This window comes from Aptenodytes patagonicus, chromosome 4 (assembly GCF_965638725.1).
Source record: "Aptenodytes patagonicus chromosome 4, bAptPat1.pri.cur, whole genome shotgun sequence".
Taxonomy (NCBI): domain Eukaryota; kingdom Metazoa; phylum Chordata; class Aves; order Sphenisciformes; family Spheniscidae; genus Aptenodytes; species Aptenodytes patagonicus.
Genome location: NC_134952.1, coordinates 9065404 through 9083249, shown reverse-complemented (window position 1 = coordinate 9083249; position 17846 = coordinate 9065404). Strand labels below are relative to the sequence as shown.

The 17846-nt window shown below is 38.7% G+C and overlaps 1 protein-coding gene and 1 non-coding gene across 6 annotated transcripts in view; both read right to left on the bottom strand.

Moving 5' to 3' along the window:
• Window positions 1–2749: 2749 nt before the first annotated feature.
• Window positions 2750–17846, bottom strand: part of NSD2 (nuclear receptor binding SET domain protein 2) — a 104886-nt gene continuing 89789 nt past the window's right edge. For 4 of the 5 annotated variants that reach the window (XM_076335788.1, XM_076335787.1, XM_076335791.1 and 1 more), the window contains 13 exons: window positions 17715–17846; window positions 16529–16652; window positions 15298–15498; window positions 14444–14623; window positions 13222–13378; window positions 12266–12471; window positions 11714–11817; window positions 11188–11457; window positions 10976–11092; window positions 8852–8993; window positions 8013–8119; window positions 6151–6355; window positions 2750–5240 (listed from right to left, as the gene is read on the bottom strand). In XM_076335788.1, coding sequence (XP_076191903.1) covers window positions 4972–5240; window positions 6151–6355; window positions 8013–8119; window positions 8852–8993; window positions 10976–11092; window positions 11188–11457; window positions 11714–11817; window positions 12266–12471; window positions 13222–13378; window positions 14444–14623; window positions 15298–15498; window positions 16529–16652; window positions 17715–17846 — 2214 coding nt within the window. In that variant the 3' untranslated portion in view covers window positions 2750–4971. The remainder of the gene's footprint in view (window positions 5241–6150; window positions 6356–8012; window positions 8120–8851; window positions 8994–10975; window positions 11093–11187; window positions 11458–11713; window positions 11818–12265; window positions 12472–13221; window positions 13379–14443; window positions 14624–15297; window positions 15499–16528; window positions 16653–17714) is intronic. The other variant, XM_076335790.1, reaches the window with a different exon arrangement.
• Window positions 9135–9265, bottom strand: LOC143160169 (small Cajal body-specific RNA 23). The gene has a single exon (XR_012995345.1).

Below are 17846 nucleotides of genomic sequence, written 5' to 3'. Positions count from 1 at the left end.
TCACCAGCATACCAGACACTCAGAAATGCCCATCAACAGTAGGGGAGCCAGCTTCAACTGCTTCATGAAATCAGTACATGGGGTCTCTTAACCTTCCACCTTGTCGCCTCCAGTAAAATTCATACACAGAGGGGTGCTGCGTAATCCCAGGCAGACCAGCCAGCTGTGACCCTTTGCCACAGTGCTGTGCTTCACCAGCTCTACAAGCACTAGAAAAAATAGTATCTACTATTAAAAGATCTACACTTTTAAATGAATGTGCACTGAGGTGGAAGCAGGTGTTCCTTCTCATGTTTGCCTCTTCACTAGGCCAGTGCAGCAGCCGTCAGCTGAAGTAGCCCAGCTGGTGGGGGGTTAAGTGGTTAACTGCCCTCAGCTGCTCATTCACCTCTCCCCAGGGGAGGTGTTACTGTGTTTAAAAAAAAAAAAATAAATGGATGGGAAGAGAGGTATATCATCCTTTGTGGTCAGACAGGTTGCCCAGAGAAGTTGTGGATGCCCCATCCCTGGAAACATTCAAGGCCAGGTTGGACGGGGCTTTGAGCAACCTGATCTAGTGGAAGATGTCCCTGCCCACGGTGGGGGGGGTTGGAGTAGATGATCTTCAAAGGTCCCTTCCAACCCAAACCATTCTAGGATTCTAATCTGGATCAGCAGGAACAGGGATAGTACCTCTAACCATACCCAAACTCCACTGCACGGGCAGAGCTCCCCCACATCCTCCCCAATAGTCTCACTCACACTGTCCATTTAGTAGACAAGCACTGAATTTCTCAACTGGCAAAAAATTGTGGTGTTTCACAGGAGCTGCAAAAGGACACAATCCTGATGCACAGCACCAGAGGATCTCAGCAGAACAGTACTCCATTAGTATCAAAGCAGTTTTCTGAAATGCTCTTAAAAAAAAAAAAAATCTACCTGCTGTCAGAGATGGGAGATTCCACCTATGAAGTCAAACCAGACCCAAACTAAAACCTGGCTGAAAAAGCAAAACGCAGTCAAATTCTGACCTGACCAAGCAGGAACAGCACACCAGTGACAACTAAACCAACCCAAGGGAACAGAACTGGTAGGACTGCGTGACTCCAGCTCAAAGTCACTAAAGCCTGTAAAATTATGAGCAACAGAAAACAGCACTGTAAGAGGAAAAACTGTGCTGCAAAAAAACGTCAATATTTTTGTGATAAGCAATGCTGTGAAAACAAGCCAAAGCACAATCGTTATCACCTCCATATAAGCTTAAAACATTGTTACCACTGAGTCCCTTAGGAAGTCTTGGAGTGTAAGTTTTCACTATGAAAGAACAACATCCAGTTCCCTCACTGCCAAACCACGCTTGCCTAGTATGTATCATTTCACTTTTTTCCTTTAAAGAAAAAAAAAATTGGTGCAAAAATAACTATATAGAACTGTTTTACAAAAAACAATTAGCAACTTCTTAAATAACTAGGAATAAATTTTAATATTTAATAAGATACTGAAGTTTCTCAAGCAGTCAGACATGGAATAATGTGACTCAACAATGTGGAAAAATCCCATTAATACATCTTTCAAGATATTTTGCTTTTCCAAGTAGTTAAAAAAAAAAAAAAAAATCCTAAGAACTGACCATGAACACAAAGCTATTGAACAAAGCAGACATTTAATTTGATTATTCTTCCTAGATTGTATGAAAATACATCTAACATATTGTTTCCATGCTTGCTCATGTGATAAAAGAACAACAAATTCTGAATTTGGCTATCGTGTACCAGCTTTGAAGAGTTTGCTGGAAAAGGAAAGACATCTTTCTACTTCGATGGGCAAGACACTAAGTACATAATTTAATGCCACATAATATGTCATACTTAGATGCTATTTAGCTGAATTTATAACAAAATCTTTAAGTTGCTGAATGCTAAAAAGTATTGAGTTGCATCATGAGAAAGCTTAATTTTTCAAGATGTTTTCCCTTGTATTTGAACAGTGGGAGAAGGAAAACAGCAAAACAACTTTTCTTTTGTCGTCTTTTTTTAAGGAAACTTCAGCCTATTCTCCCAGTGCTGCAGAGTAAGGTACAGAAGCCTTCATTAAAAAGGCACCTAAAACCACCTTTCCTGAATCAGAAACTAAAATTCTGCCAACCACCTGAGCGACTTAGCTGAGCTCATGGGGTTACATGGTCAGTACATATTCAGGGAGAACATGATCCACATTTCTTTTAAAGATCAATCTCCAAAGTATGCGATCAGCAGAAGGAATGAATTCCTAGCAACTCAAAAGCAAACTCCTAGTTTGCAGCCTCCGTGATGCAAGCCTTCGCTGGCCCAAAGAGTCGAGTAGTAAAGAGCAGAGAAGAGGTAGAAGGAAGCAGAAAGTCAAACAGCCACTTGCCAAGATCTGTTTGTGCAAATTTAACATTATGAAAAGAGCGCTGAGAGGGATTGCTTTGAACGCCAAAGTCTTTATTTACCCACAGACAGATACAAAATAGGTGGCTGTCCTGCATCCTGCCATACTAAATGTGCTTGTGAGCCCACCCGAGAGGCAGGCAAGAAGTTGTAGGCTCCGCGACCGATCTTAAAATGGATGGTGTTACTGCAGCAGGGCCAATCAGTAACTACTTGAGATGGTGGCTTCTGGAAGGGGGTATCTGCCTCTTAGGACTTGGGGCATAACTGTTCCAGGGTGCCAGAGCTGTTACACCTATATATGAAGAGGAAAAAGCAACGAAACAACTAAAAAATTAACAAATGATAAAAGCAATGGAATGTAAAAGTAAAATTTTATAATAACTTATTTAAAGGTATTCTTATAAAGCCTTCCTTACATGGTATAGTATTCAAAGAATGGTCCCAATGACATCAAATTCCTTCATTTTGTTTAAAAGCGATGAGGAAGATCTTTCTGCTTTACTACCTGATCTCACTTTCCTCCCCTCAAAAACCAATATTAGAGAAACATACATAATACCATTTTTTGGTTTTGATTTTAGGCACAGGCCTATGCTTCAGTCCTGGTATAACACGTATCTATAGCAGAGGGAAAGTTTCCCTCAAAATCAATTACGAAATCTTGATTTTTTTCCTTGAGTGCAAGGCTTGGCATACCACTTCAAAAAATGCAAACATGTAACATTTCCCCCTATTTTGAACTGTGCTATTTTGTCAAAATTATTTGACAAAAATTAACCTTCCAACAGCGTTTATAAAAATTGATTAAAAGAACAAAGCAGTTTGGTCACAAAACAGAAACCAAAGAGTTCAGGATAGGGCAACGCTACATTTAAAACCCCTTTCAATTAGTATCTTCTAATAAACCCAAAGTTTTTACGTGTTGGGAACAAATGGGGATTTTGATAATTCCAAAAACGAAATCTGCAATCAAATCCTGAAGAAATACTTTGGAAAAAAACATACACTTTCATGATATAGCAAGGCTTCATTTTCAAAAGGGCTACACAGAGTTTCTGCACTATTAAAGGCAAACTAAGCTAGAACATACACAAATTACTAAATGGACATGAAGGCACACATTGTGTTTACTTAGGCTAGATAACAATGGTACAAGTCAAAACTTACTTGTAACGCTGCCTAATCACACACCAATGACATGCACTGGGAAGAAAACAGGTAAAGACATTTTTCTTTACCGTTTTTTCCTAGTTCTAATATTATTTCCACCAATACTAAATCTTGTATATTCATCTCACTGCAAGTGTGAGAACCTAATGGGAGCAAAGAATTCAAAACAGCTTTTGCTGACACAGCACAGTGGCGATAAGAAAGTCGAGAGCAGAGCTCCTAAAAAAGTAAAGAATGATTTCAAACAGTCTGCCAAGTCGAGTAGCCAGTTTTACACAAACTTTATCAAAAGGAACAGTCAGGCTAAATTTCACATTAAAATTGTTCCTTACGTGCTTCTTCAAAAATCTGTTTCACTTTTAATTACTTGTTTTGAATTTAGTTTTTGCACTTTAGTCAAGTTTCACTTTCTGTTTCATTCATGGGGTTTTTTTTGTTCCTTGTTGGGCATTTTTTGCATTATCACAAAGTTGTAATGCTTGGACTCCAAGCATTCCAAAGAAATGTTTGCCTATGCGTTTTACTTGATGTTTTAAAAAAAAAAAAATCAAGTAATTTTTTCAAATAATAGGTTTTGTAAGATTTATTTTTATTAAGACACAAAAATCCTAGAATATTGGGCCTAGATTGCAAGACAATATCCCTTTAAATCCAGACTTGTACAGCTCTGCAAGATCAAGTCGCTTCTATTTCGCCAGAATGAAATACAGGAAAAAACAGTATAGAAAAAAATCTCTTACAGTGTAAGATTTCCCCTCTCTGGTACAGGGTGTGCCTTTCCCACCACGCACTATATTTCTTGGTGGAAGGATATTTAAAAAAATGTTTAAGAATCATTGGAGAGCTATTTTATAAGAGCACAAACAAATTGTTATGGGTGTGGTTATAGCGAGATACGCACCTGGATCATGAATGGCATTCAAGCACTGTCTCAAAAACACACAAGGCAAGCAAATCTCATTGGGACCACAGACCAAGCCATTTCTTACTTAAAAGGACTTGAGAGCTAATAACTTCTTTCAAGGATATACTATTTTTAACATCTGTTGGTTGACAAATACTATCTCAAAACCCTATGTTTACGCCTACCTGGTTTGATTTTAACCTACCTCCAATCTGAAAGTATTTTGGAGGGAACCTTTTACATTCGTAACAATTCAAGTGTAACTGTAATGCTGAGTAATAAGTTTGGTTTGTCCTGAAATTTTCTGAACTATGCAGTTCGTTATCAGTGCAGAAGCAGCAGAAGACTGCTGTGGTTGGCTCAGTGGATTTATAAAAACAAAACAAAACAAAAAATCCCCCCCCATGTAACCTTTACAGAATATATGTAAAATTGTGTCCTTCCCTGGCCATATTCACAACTTATCTACAAGATAGTGTTGGCAGTAGAAACTGCAGTCCATGACTATTTGCATTCAGCTCTCATCCATCTGTTCCTCTGCTTTCTCTTAGGCTTCAACTTGTTCAGTTTTTTGCGGGGTTTCTCAGTCTGCTGATTTTCAACAGAATCCACCCCAAGAACGTGTTCAGAGCAGCATAACTGTCCATTCAACATAGAATTTAGTACTGTCCCGTCTTGGTGTTCCTTGCAGAAAGAATTTGGGCAGAAGTGGCAGAAAGAAACAGAAGGTTTGCCACAAACATCACAGTGGTGCCAAGGACACTCCCACTTTCCTGCAATCAAAACCAAAGAGCGCATTAGCAGGGAGTAAAACGTGTCACCGTCTTTTAAAGTTTTGTGTTTTAGCAGCTGAACAACACACAACTTTCCTGACAAAGCTAGATGAGACGGCAACTACTGTGGCTTATCTCAAAAAATCAAAATGCTACATCGCACTTGTAAAGCTCAGCTGACAGCAGTAAGTAGCAGACTTGATATCCTTTCACTTAAATACAGCAGTGAACTCCAGCTAGAAGAAATTATTCAGGCTTTACTCGATAGCGTTTTACAGAACTTGCAGGCTGGTAGAGTATCCAAACATCCAGTCAACTGCTGCCTACCATTACAACGCTCACCTGTTTTCTGCAAGTTTTGCTCAGGGATGGCTGATGGGCTTTACCTACAGACGCTCTTTTGCCCCAGCATATTTTACCAGTCATTGTTTCACTTGTTTCTGGGATAACAGGCTTTGCCTGCTTCACGTCTTCATATCCCACCTGACATGGCTGACTATGGAACCAGGTAACTCCTGTGGTATCTGGAACGGCAACCTGACGTCTGCTGCCCTTAACATTTTCCTACTTGCCTTCTTCCAGATGCTGCTGCTATTCTTTTGGCTTGAACTCAACTGGCTTCATGCATTTCTTAGATATAATCAACTTTCCTGGGACAGGGCCACAGTGCTCCTTCCAAGTGATATACTCAATTACCTATATTTCTAAAACTAAAGGCTCATTTTGCCAGAGGCAGGAGGAAGGCCATCATTTTGTCTCCATACTCAAGAAGAGCTCCTGCACGAAGGAAGTTCGTACCATATGACAAGAATGTTTTTGAGAAGACACTCTTGACAAGGTTTCAGTGCAATAAATGAGGCACCTGCACAAGTTATTCATTTACATAAGTTTAAGAGGCAAGCCCACTCACCAAAAGGACGTTTCACCAAACCAAGACAGGAGAGATGGTAAGCTTTAGTACAGGATTTCCTGTCGCACAATACCAGCTGGCCTCCATCACCACAACGGAAACAATCGTCTTCAGATTCTTTCTTCCCTTCATTTTTCGTTCTGCGTCTCCGTGTTCTCTTTTTGGTCTTTTTGCCTTTTTCTTCTGAGGCATTAGTGGAAGAATTCTAAAAGAGTAAGATGCAAATCTGTAAACGCCAGTTTTGCAAAGGAAAAAAATTACACAACCTAGCAAAACTGTTGGCATGCCTGGCAGACCGTGCACACAGGCAAAAATTTGACTTGGTACAGACCTGTCCAGAGCCTCACGGTGCTTATCTGTGTTGATAGAAAAACCACGCTGACCCTTGTAAAAAGTCATCTTGAAACCAGATCTTGTCCTTACAATCCCTTCCTATTGGAAAGCTCCTCCACTTTCTTATGACTGAAAAAAGGTCTTCCAAGTTCCAGCCTAATCTACTTGTGGCTAATTTACCTCTATTTTGTTCTTGCACCACCAATCACTTCACTTCAACATCCATTTTTCTCTTCCAGTTGTGTATACTCATGCTGGAATTATTAAAAACAGCCTCCACTTCCCTTCTTTGAGGAATGGACAGCAGAATTTCAGGAACTGTAACTGTGCCCATAATGCTAGAAAGAATATACCAAGCCTTATCCCTATTTCAATCTGACAGTCTGCTGCTTGCACTTCAACTCTCCTTCACCAAATCATATAAAATGAATTCTGGATGTTTTTTCAACATCCCTACCATCGTACCTCTCACCCCAGTAATCATTAACAACTTTCTTTAAAATTAGCGCATTCTATCTACCAATGCAGACAGCCCTGCAAAACTGAACTGTAACATTTCATTTCTTCGTGGCTGTCTGCATAAATTAATCATAAGCTTATGTGAAACCCCACTTAAGCCTCTCCCTTAACAAAAAACAGCTATGCGAATTCTGGAGATTTTAAACCCATCTTCTGAAGCGCCTGATACTGAGCAGTGTAAAGGACCACATGAAGGTGCAGCCTTTCTACATCCACAGGTGAGATTTTTTTTCTCTTGGGAGTGTACTTGTGCCTTCCCTCGCACTCCCTATGCCAGCCCATCAGGAAGCCGCATCAACTTCTCCTGGATTACAGGTTTTAAATTAACCTGACATGAATCACACAGGCCATTTATTGACATAATTTGGTATCATTTTTTCTTTATGTTTACATTTCAAAACTTTTTATTCTTCAGGTTTTTTTATTCTTCAGTTCAACTGAAAGATTTTTAACAAATCCTAATAAAATAATCATATTTTAAGGTTCAGATGGGGGAAATATAAACTGCAATGTCAGAATAATCTCACTGGCTATAGTTAGGCTAATTCTTAGTCAGTTCCTAGCTCCTACAACCCTTCCCCTCCTTCATACTTCGAACAGGACTGGGAAGGTTATTCCCTCAGCAACCCCTTCTTTTCCATGCTTTTGATTCCAAAAGCTAGCGCCAGTAGCTAGCAAGATGTCTTATTCAGGACCTAAAGTAATTAATTTCTCATACGAGAAAGTGGGAGAAAATATTTTAGGGTGTTCCCAAAAGCAGTATTGCCTGCTGTACTATTACAGCATAAAAATGTATTCTTTAGCACCAAGGTTATGTTTGGCAAAAGAATGTTTCCATCTTCCCAGCAAGGGAAACAGTAAGCTTTTTCCTCAGAGGACAGCTAGCATCTGTTTAAGCAGCATTAACCCTTATCGTAACATAAAACTGGTCCACCAACACATACCCCAAAAGAAAAACAAGGCTAGTAGTTTGACAAGACACTGTCAACATCTCCTGACATATTACTTGCCTTTGGTCTGTCCCCAAGAAATCCACTGCAGTTTGGGGCACCACATTTGCAGACTGTTTTTTCATTGCCCAGACAGTCAAGGTTGTAATTAAAAGTCAGCTCCGTCCCTGAGTGAGATAAGACATACCCTTTCATTATAAAGGACAAGGTAACGAAGTCTATCAAAATTATTACAAACAAATAAAGGTTTCATTATCTGTCTTCTGTTTTTGTACTTGCTTGCTGATCTAGTATCATAAGATTTTCCCCCTCTTTACTGCTCATAAGCACTGACAATGATTGACTAGATGCCAGTACAGCATGATGTCTTATGCAATTACATTTTAAAATAAATTGGTTTGACTTCAACAAAACTGTGCGTGTGTCTGGTCTACACACACGCACGCGTTATATATATCCATATATCTAGACAGCTGGATATAGCTATAGATGTATGTGTGTGTGTGCACGCATGTGTGTACACAAACCAGAACATATATATTTTTAAACATCCTTCTTGCCCCACTCCTTAAGTTTATTATCATCACTTGAAGAAAAGATACAGAAATATTGTTTGAGATCTCTCTAACAAAAACCGTGCTCTACAACACAAAGTGAATGCGTGGATACCGACTAGGGGTTCTTTGGTGTTCCCTTAGAAGCAAGCAACAAAAAGCAGCCATGGGACTCTCTATTAAGAAACATTAAATAAAAGGCAGGTCACAAAGCATCTCTCCTGTGTGCTGAGTTCTCTACAAAAATATTTGCACTGAATCAGTTAAACCATGACCGTCCCACTCATAACTGCGCGAAAGGTTTAACTTAGGCAATTAAACCAAAACCAACGTAAGCTGGTATACCTGCAGGAATATCGCACACAGCAAACAGGCCGACACGAGTGTCTCCATTTACTGTCCATTTTAGAGTTTCACAATTTGGTTGGCAGCTGTGATTCATAAAACGAGAATAGTTTCCTTTGGGGCCAGCATCAATAATACGGTCCTGGAGATCAAACCAGCAACAGAATGAATGTTTTTTCTCCCCCCCTCAAAAAAAAAAAAAATTCATAAATTATTTCAGTAGTTACATTCAAAACAGACATGGTGCTGCTACCCAGAAGCACACAAGCAAACCGATGGTACATGTTGTATTGAAAACTGTAGTGTCTCATGTGGCCTGGAATGTGACACTCCCAAAGCAATACTTGTGCTCTGGCTCACATTTTCCCAGAACTCATCTCAGCCACGTGGCAGGATAAGTGTTCTCGTGAGCGCTGTGGTGGTTGTGTTAAGAACCCCCTCCCTCCAAAAAGCCTCAAAACTCAAACTCAGTCCATTTACCTTTTACTTTGCATTCACAAAGCTGTGACGCATTTACAAATACTGTGCTTTACGGTATTTACCAAGTCACTGCATGATTACTTGCAGAGATTACCAGTTTCTCACCAGCTTGCTTTCCCCAAATCAGCCTAGTTTAAACAAAAACAAGCTCTTGGTAAACTAAAAAAAATCCCATCCCTACACACAATTGCCTTTTAATTTCTTTCTCCACCAAAACATACCAAATATTAACAAAATAAAATGAAGTCTTGAAATAGCCAGAAGAATTTTGAAACCTGATTCTTTGCAGGGGTGCTTAAGACAGCTTTGCTTATTTTTGAACAATTATTACCGTTTCCTTCTAACTCGTATTTATAATGCACATGTATGACTGTCATGACTATGTGCACATACATCCAGCCACTCTAACTGCATGTGCAGCTCAGCCTCATAATGGCATGGGCATTTTTTAAAGACAGAACCACAATGATCATTTAGTAACTATGGCAAGAGTCAAATACATGTTCAGTTCAGACACTTAACACACTGACATTATGTGTCAGTTTAGTAGAGGGGTGAGAAACTGAAATGTTAAGATGAACATGGTTTCAGCCTTCTTAGGTGGCAAGTCCTGTGCAGGAACTCCTCAGTTACAGGACTAATGAAAACAGTAGCTGTGGAAATACAGGGCAGGACCGTTTCGGGCAAAAGAAAGGTGATTAGGACTGAAAAAATATGCAGGACTGACAGCCAACTCTTGTTTTTCTCCTAAGTAGCTCTTTGGGCACTGAAGCAATATAATATATATAATCAATATCCCCTGCTGTGCGGGTTCTCCACTTTCTTCCCCTTCTCAGGAACAAAATACTCAGAGGTATGCACAGAGAACCACAGATGCTGGATTAATTTGCTGCGTTAATTAATCTGCTGGATTCATTTGCTGCAGAATCAATTTGTGAAGTGCTGGCTCGCTACTAATGCAGATAGTGCTTTCAGAAAAGAGTTTCTATAAAAGCACAAGCCTAGTTTTGCTATAAACAAAGAAAGGGACATACAGTTGCAAAAAAGATTAAATGTCCAATATAGGACACAGCCTCACAATTATATTCCACGCTACTCTCAAGTGAGATTTTTTTTTTTGTTGCTGAAATTTTAGTAAATTAAAGGATTGCTAACTAATTCTTTCAACTGTATCACTACTATTTCAAGGTCAGGTTATTATATCATTATCATTTCAAGGTCAGGTTGGACAGGGCTCTGAGCAACCTGATCTAGTTGAAGATGTCCCTGCCCATGGCAGGGGGGTTGGACTAGGTGACCTTTAGAGGTCCCTTCCAACCCAAACCATTCCATGATTCTATTTCCTGAAACTTCATACTTCCTTTTAAGACTAGGCAGACAAATACTTTTGCTGTACTTGATTTCAAGCAGAAAAGCACAATTTATAGACCTTAATATATACTTTATTACGTTACAGTTAGAACTAATGAGATACATTACATATATAGAATGGAGCAAGCAGGCACAGAAGATACAACATTGCGAATATATGAAACTGTGGAACACGACAGGTAGCAGAGTGCCCTACCAAGGTGATCAACAGAAGGAAAAGAGATCAAAATAATGTTACAATTAAATAATGGAAGGAAATGCAAAATACTCTACCTTATCAATAGTAAGCATATAGAAGTGGGTAATGTCATTTTCATGTGCATATTTGATTCTTGCCATACATTCCTCTTCATCAATCAGCTCACCGACATACTCATTCACAAACTCTCCCTGAAAGATACCAAGTATCACTAGTAAAGTATATACCAAACCCACAAAGAGCATCACAAGTCACCTCTTCATTGCTAGGCAAGAATGATTCATACCTTTTTAATGTCCCTCTTAGCGACCAGACCCCACCCTTTCCCATCGGTTTTGATGATCTTTGTCTCAGGGTATTGACGTTTTGTAAAGCACTGGTTTTGGCATTGTTCTCCCGCTGGACAAACTTGTGGATGGCATTCATACATCAGCATCCGATTTAGGCACTCGGAATCAAAGCCACAAGGGTTTTCATCTGTGGGTTTGCAGTTGCACTTGGGAATCTCAGAAATGTCAGCAGTATATATCTGCACTTTACCACAAGGTTTATTCACCTGAATAATACATTAAAATAGTTCAAACATCACTTTAAAACATTTGAATTTATTGTAAGAGTTATTACAGTGGTTACTAATTTGGTTTTGCAACACTAGATGTTCCAATGGAAGCAAAATTTCATCATCTCATGACTGTAAAGCACAATTACCAGCACATCATCACAACCTCTCCTCCGCATCTCACCACTCAGCTCTTCCTCTCCAGTGCTCGCTTAGACCTTTGAGTATCCAGTGTAATTTCCTCAAACTTTACCTTAATATGCTTGTATGGTGGGGGTTTACGTTCACTTTCTTGGGTTTCTTTGGCTTCTCGCTGTAGCTTTATTTCTCGAAATCGAGCTTCAGCTTCTTGCAAAGCTAAAAAAGATTGCTGTATCAACAAAAATGCTAGAAAGAGGATTACTCCCCCCAAGTTGACTTGCTCATTCCCGTGTGTGTTAAACAAAGAATCACCTTCTACTTCCTAGTCCCATCATTCGATTTTCTTGCAAACAATGCTTCTGGAGTGTTAATGCTCTTAACAGATGTATCAATTCTACTCTTTCTGTCTCCCAGTTAAACTCATCATTTCATTTCCAGAAAGTAAAAATCATCAGAAATAATTCCAATTAGATTGTAGTCTTTTACAAGCCATGAAAATAATGCTTTTCAACGTTAGTAATAGTCACTGCTGCCCAGGGCACCAAAACAATTTTTTTAATACGATATTGTAAAACAAACGTACAAAAACAGACCCACGGCTATGTGTGAAGAAAGTAAAGCATGCATATCACAAGATTATTTTTGTTTACTTTTAGCTATATACCATTTTTGAAGACTTTTCCAATTCCTTTGATCCCCTGGTATCTACTCCCTCTGTCTCCCTCCATATAAGGGAACACCCGTGCTTGGTGCGTCCAATAGTAATCCTTAGAACCAAAGAAAAACACAGGAAATTCTCCGATTTCATGCTTCATTTTCTGGATATTTGGGGGAACGTTTTTCGGATGGCAAACTTCTGCAGGCCACCATCTAGCACAGAAGTACAAATAAAAAAATACAGCATTTTAGTCAAGCTCTTTCTGCAAGAGACAGTTCAACAAAATCACCCTAAGTAGCAGTAACTGATTATTATTTCCAAGATGCAAGTGGATTTAAAATCCTTTCCTCCCCCCACTCACTAGGCAACGAGAGAAGACAGGACTAGAAAAGGAGAGCCCGACACTCAGATCTGTGGGACTTTTGCCCGCCTGCAAGATAAGCATACACATAAAGCTCCTTGCACCTGGTTAGCAAAAACATCATCTTTAATAAGGTCTGCAGTCACTGCAGTTGTCAAAGATCAAGAGACAGCTGATAACAGCTATTAATGCTTTCTAGGATCAACCCCACCCACCTCTACCTCACTCAAATCTCAATGAAGTGTAAACCACTGACAACCCGAGTGACTTAACTCCCAGCCTGCAAGGTAGTAATTTAGCCAATTACAAGCTATACCAGCTTAACTATTTGAAGAGACCTCTGAAACAAAAGGGGTTGAAGGCTCATACACTGGAAGCAGATGTCAGAAGACCACAAGGAGTCCTGTATGGGTAATGCCTTGGCAGAGAGCAACAACGAAGCTTCAAGTCTTTGAACTTGAAGCTTGCAAGGAGGTGGAGTCCCTAGTTCAGAGAGGAATGAGAAATCTGTGTGCAGCAAGGCTGGCCTACAGAAGCAACCAACTGTATGATCCTTAAACATGCCAGTACTGTAAAAACAAAATAAATCCGTTCATCAGACCTGTAATTTCCCAGTTTAACCCAAATAATATCCTGGAAATGGAGTTTCTTCCCCGCCCTGCAGTCATTGCAGTACCAGCTCCCATCTGGCATTTCAATGTTTAAACAGTCTGGGTGAAACGCTGCAGGACATGACTCGCAGCACAACAAGCTTCCTCCTTCAGAGAGGGGAAAAAAAAAAGTTGAAAAACATCAAGACAAAAATAAAAGTTTTGCATTCCAACCAGGTTCAAAGCAGCGTGATACACATGTGGCAGGTTCAGTTAGAAAATAAATGGTTAAAACACGCTGGCCTGCAACAAATACATATAATTCAGTTGTGTACAAAACCCAAAAGGTCCGTACTAATTTGAATGCCTGGCAGACTCGCATTAGTAATATGTACAAAATAACAAGCAAGCTAGTGATAAAAAAGTCAGCATAATGCACCACCAATTGTAATTACTTTGTTTTACTTCAATGATACAATATATTTAACAGTTTAATATATATTAATATTCCGCTGTATGCAAACTTTTGACAACAACAGATTTCTCTTATGTTTTTTTTTTTCCTGGGGGGAGAGGGAATGAGGTTGTTAGTTTGTTCCATGAATTATCAAGTGGAAAGTTAGCAGCTTGTTAAGCTGCCGGTATGCTGCATGTTAATTTGTTAACAAATCAGGTGAACTTTCACTGCTACAGTTTAATCAGCACTATGCATTTTGTGGTTCTCAATAAGAAATAAATTTATTATACAACATAAAACAAAACACCCTTAATTAGTGGTACTCTCAGCAACAACCAATACTGATTCAATTTGCTGAATTGAATTTAGTGTAGCTGTCTGCAGCTACACTAAAAGCAACTCTTAAAATATTTATGTTTTAATATTATGTATTAGCAATAAAGAAACACAAAAAGCTTCAGTACATTGAACACAGGGGAAAGAACAGAGAAATACTTCTCATTACACGTCTCCAGCAAAGAATTAAATCAGGCTTCTGGTTGCTGGACAAAGTCCAAGTAAAAACATTCTTTAATAAATTATATCTGCAAAAAAAGGATACTCAAAAACTTGAAGCAGCACAAGCCAACCTGAAGTTATTTCAATACCTAACAGAGCCTAACTTAATATGCCACATTTCTAATAATTTTCTGTAAACAGATTAGTAAAATGAAATTTAAATCGAAGAATAAAACGTTTTGATGCTGCATTTATGAGAGAGTGTTACATCAGTTTACCTTTTGAACACACAAAGCACCAGCTCACATTGACATGCGCATGATGACTTTTTCCTTTCATGGCAGTGAAATGATTCGTACAAACAATGCTGTTGGAAGCGATGACTGCACATCCCGCAGCAATGCAAACATCTCCAGCATGGTATGCAACAGGACAGCGAACACAACGCATCATCTTTCCTAGCAAAGCAGAATACTGCCATATTATTTTTGAACAAAACTGATTTATTATTTGAGCTAAAACGGTATTACTGCCTGAAGTAGCCTATATACACAAAAAATACACCAATTATGTTTTCAAAGTCTGTGTGTGTATTTGCATTTAGCAACAATACTGAATTAACAAAGGTTTTTAAAGAACCCTACACTGAGTTTAAAGCACTATACTATTTAAATGTGAAGGCTTTAACTATGCACACCAGGGTAGACAAGCTTTCCTCAGTCATGCAATTTTGTCTACAGATGTTGCCCAAAGCTAAAAATATGCACAGCATCAAACGTCTCCACATTCGGCGAGCCTTGCTGCAGTGTTTGTACATTCACAGGTCTTGCTCTCAGTCTGCTCAGCCTGTCTCTCACCATCATATATGCATTCTAGATTTCATTCTCTTTTGAGAAGAAAACATCGCTAACTATAGATAATTGAAAGCTAGTTAAAAAGAAGAAAACAAGGTAAATACTAATGTTGACTAAAAATTATGCAATTATTATTTTTTAAAAAATTCTGAATCAATCAATAGTACATGCATGCCTGAAAAACTGCAGCTAGCTGCTATTAAATGGACAGATTCCTTACCTTAAGGTACCATAAATAGACTTAATTCATCAGTCATAAAAACGTAAAATGAAACTACCTTTTGAAATTCGTGGATGTGAGGGGTTACTAACATGACAACTCAGGCAGCTGTGGAGAGGACATCGAAACCCCCTGTTCTCAAACACAGTAAGATGAAATTTTTTCACACAAGCTTCATGGTAGAATTTTCCACAGTGGGATACGACACAGCGTTTCACATCTGCCTTTCTCTCTTTACACACAAAACAGGTATGCACACCTAGTGGCAAAGGTAATAAAAATAATGTAACTAATTTTTCATCCAAACCTGTGTATTTAAAATGCTTCTGTTCTGAGTTTTTGTTATGCATGGGGGAGTTGCTTTTGTTGTTTTTTTTTTTTTAAAAAAAACCTCAAATCAAATTCCATTCTTTGATGCAGCAATCTATTTACTTTAACTCTTTAGCGTTAAATATTAATCTGTTCAGTTACAGATAAAATAAAGTTACAATGCAAACCCATTGCAGTTAAAGTGTACACAACAACACCCAAAGCCTCACCGATTTGCTTTCACGTTCTTATTTATAAGCCTCAGTATGCCAGGACGACTGTGAATTTTTTATTGTTTTTTTTTAAAGCAATGAAATAGGACGATGGGTTGTCTGTGATCCTGTGAAATTTGAAGTAGGTCCACAAACCAAGGACAAGCATCCTCTAATCTTCTCTCTGGACTGCTTGGAAAAGCTTTATTTTGAAGCAGCCTTGTTCCAACAAGGTTTAACCACGTGTACTAACTGAGCTTATGAGCAAGAACGCAAATCTTTCACGTAAAGTTTTAAGATTAAGAACTTCCAAGCAGTTGTTATAGGATTAAAAGCAAATTAAATTAATAGCAATAAGGTAGTCTTTTAATAGGAAAAGCAAAAGATTGATATAGACACACAAAGGACTGAAAAAGGACTTAAAACGTTTCACTTGCTGCTTTTTTTCTAGGATTTCTTAAGTCTTTGTGACAGCCTTTAAATCTAATCTGTAATTGTACTCAGAGAGCAAATATTCTGCAATTATTAAGGCAATGGAATTCAGACTAAATCAGCCAAGTTGCAGCGGAGTTCTCACTGAAAACAGTGTGAGCTTTCTGAAACATGGCACACTTAATGGTACTACATGAAACCCCACCCTGTCAGGCACCAAAGGGTAAATATGATTTCTCCAGAGATACATACTCTGTGCAGGATGATTTCCTAGAACAACGTATGGGAAAACTACAATATTTTTTTTTTTTTATTAATAGAAAGGGACAAACTTGCCTGATGTACATTCACTACAAATGAATTTTCCTGCTGGTCTTCCAGAGAGCCCAAGGCAGCTTACATGAAAAGCTCGATAGCAAAGTCCTTCACACAGTAGGAGATCACCTGTTTTTTCACACAGCTTTTACAACACAAAGGCATTGAATGTTAAAGAAAAGTTCATATGTGGAAAAAACTGTTTTATTCATTCCTTTTCATATATTGCTCCTCAAAATCTCTTTTCCCGTTGTTGAAATCAAATTTAACAAGTGAAAGATAATTTTACAAGTATCATCACATGCCCTGGCTTCCAGTCGAAACAGATAATAGAGTCATTAAACCGCTAGAAATATCACTCATAGAACCATGGTTCATGAGTAAATACAATCTGACAGAAAAAAGGAAAAGAAAAAAAGCTTTAAGAAATTTTCCCTGAGCACACTGATGCATCTGAGTAGGGTTAAAAAGCATCCTTATTTTCCTTTTCCTTGGCAAAAGGAAATTAATTTAGGTGGCACAATGATACTTCTATGTCCAAGTGGTTAGCAATGACACATGCATAACTAAAAATGAACCGAACAATAATGCTGGCAGAATTTAAGGGATTAGCCAACATTTAAAGATAGATATAACCTCATCATCGCTATGTACAAGAAATGGAAATATAACTGCTTGCCCAGTCTCGTGGAAACAAATTTGATCTGTCCATTTGCATTGCGTTATCATTTCATAATCTAAGAACTCTTCTAGAACAGCAGTTTAAGAAAGCTTTTTGCTTTCAATTAGCATGCCACACACACGCTGCTACCAATGCAGCACGGCAATCTCTGCTGCACGCAGAAGCACAAAACCCACTGGGTTTTACTTCCTCCTCTTTATTAACAGATAAGCGAGCAGCTCTCCTCAGTCATTTAACTAGTTACCTGGCAACATTCATGCACTTATTCTGAGGTACAAATTATGCTTATCTTACAGATCTGGAAACTCAAGCAGAAAGGCTAAGTCAGTTATTGGAGGTCAAGAAAAAAAATAATTAAGAACGAAGAATTCCATTTACTGGCATGACACCCTCATCGCTAACAGACATCTCAGACACACACGAGAAACCTGTTTCTGGCCTAATACTGTCGTTTTCATATTTAAAAAGAACTTTTCTAGGAACCCTCAGAAAACATGGCTCGCTGCCCCAGCTAACATCTCTCACCTGACACACATATTCTTTTTTTGTTCCTGCTCCTCGCTCAGATTTTTTGGATGATATAGACACTTCAGTCTGAGTTTCATCAGCACTTTCATAGGGAGACTCTGACCGCTCATCTCCTTGGCCATCGGAGAT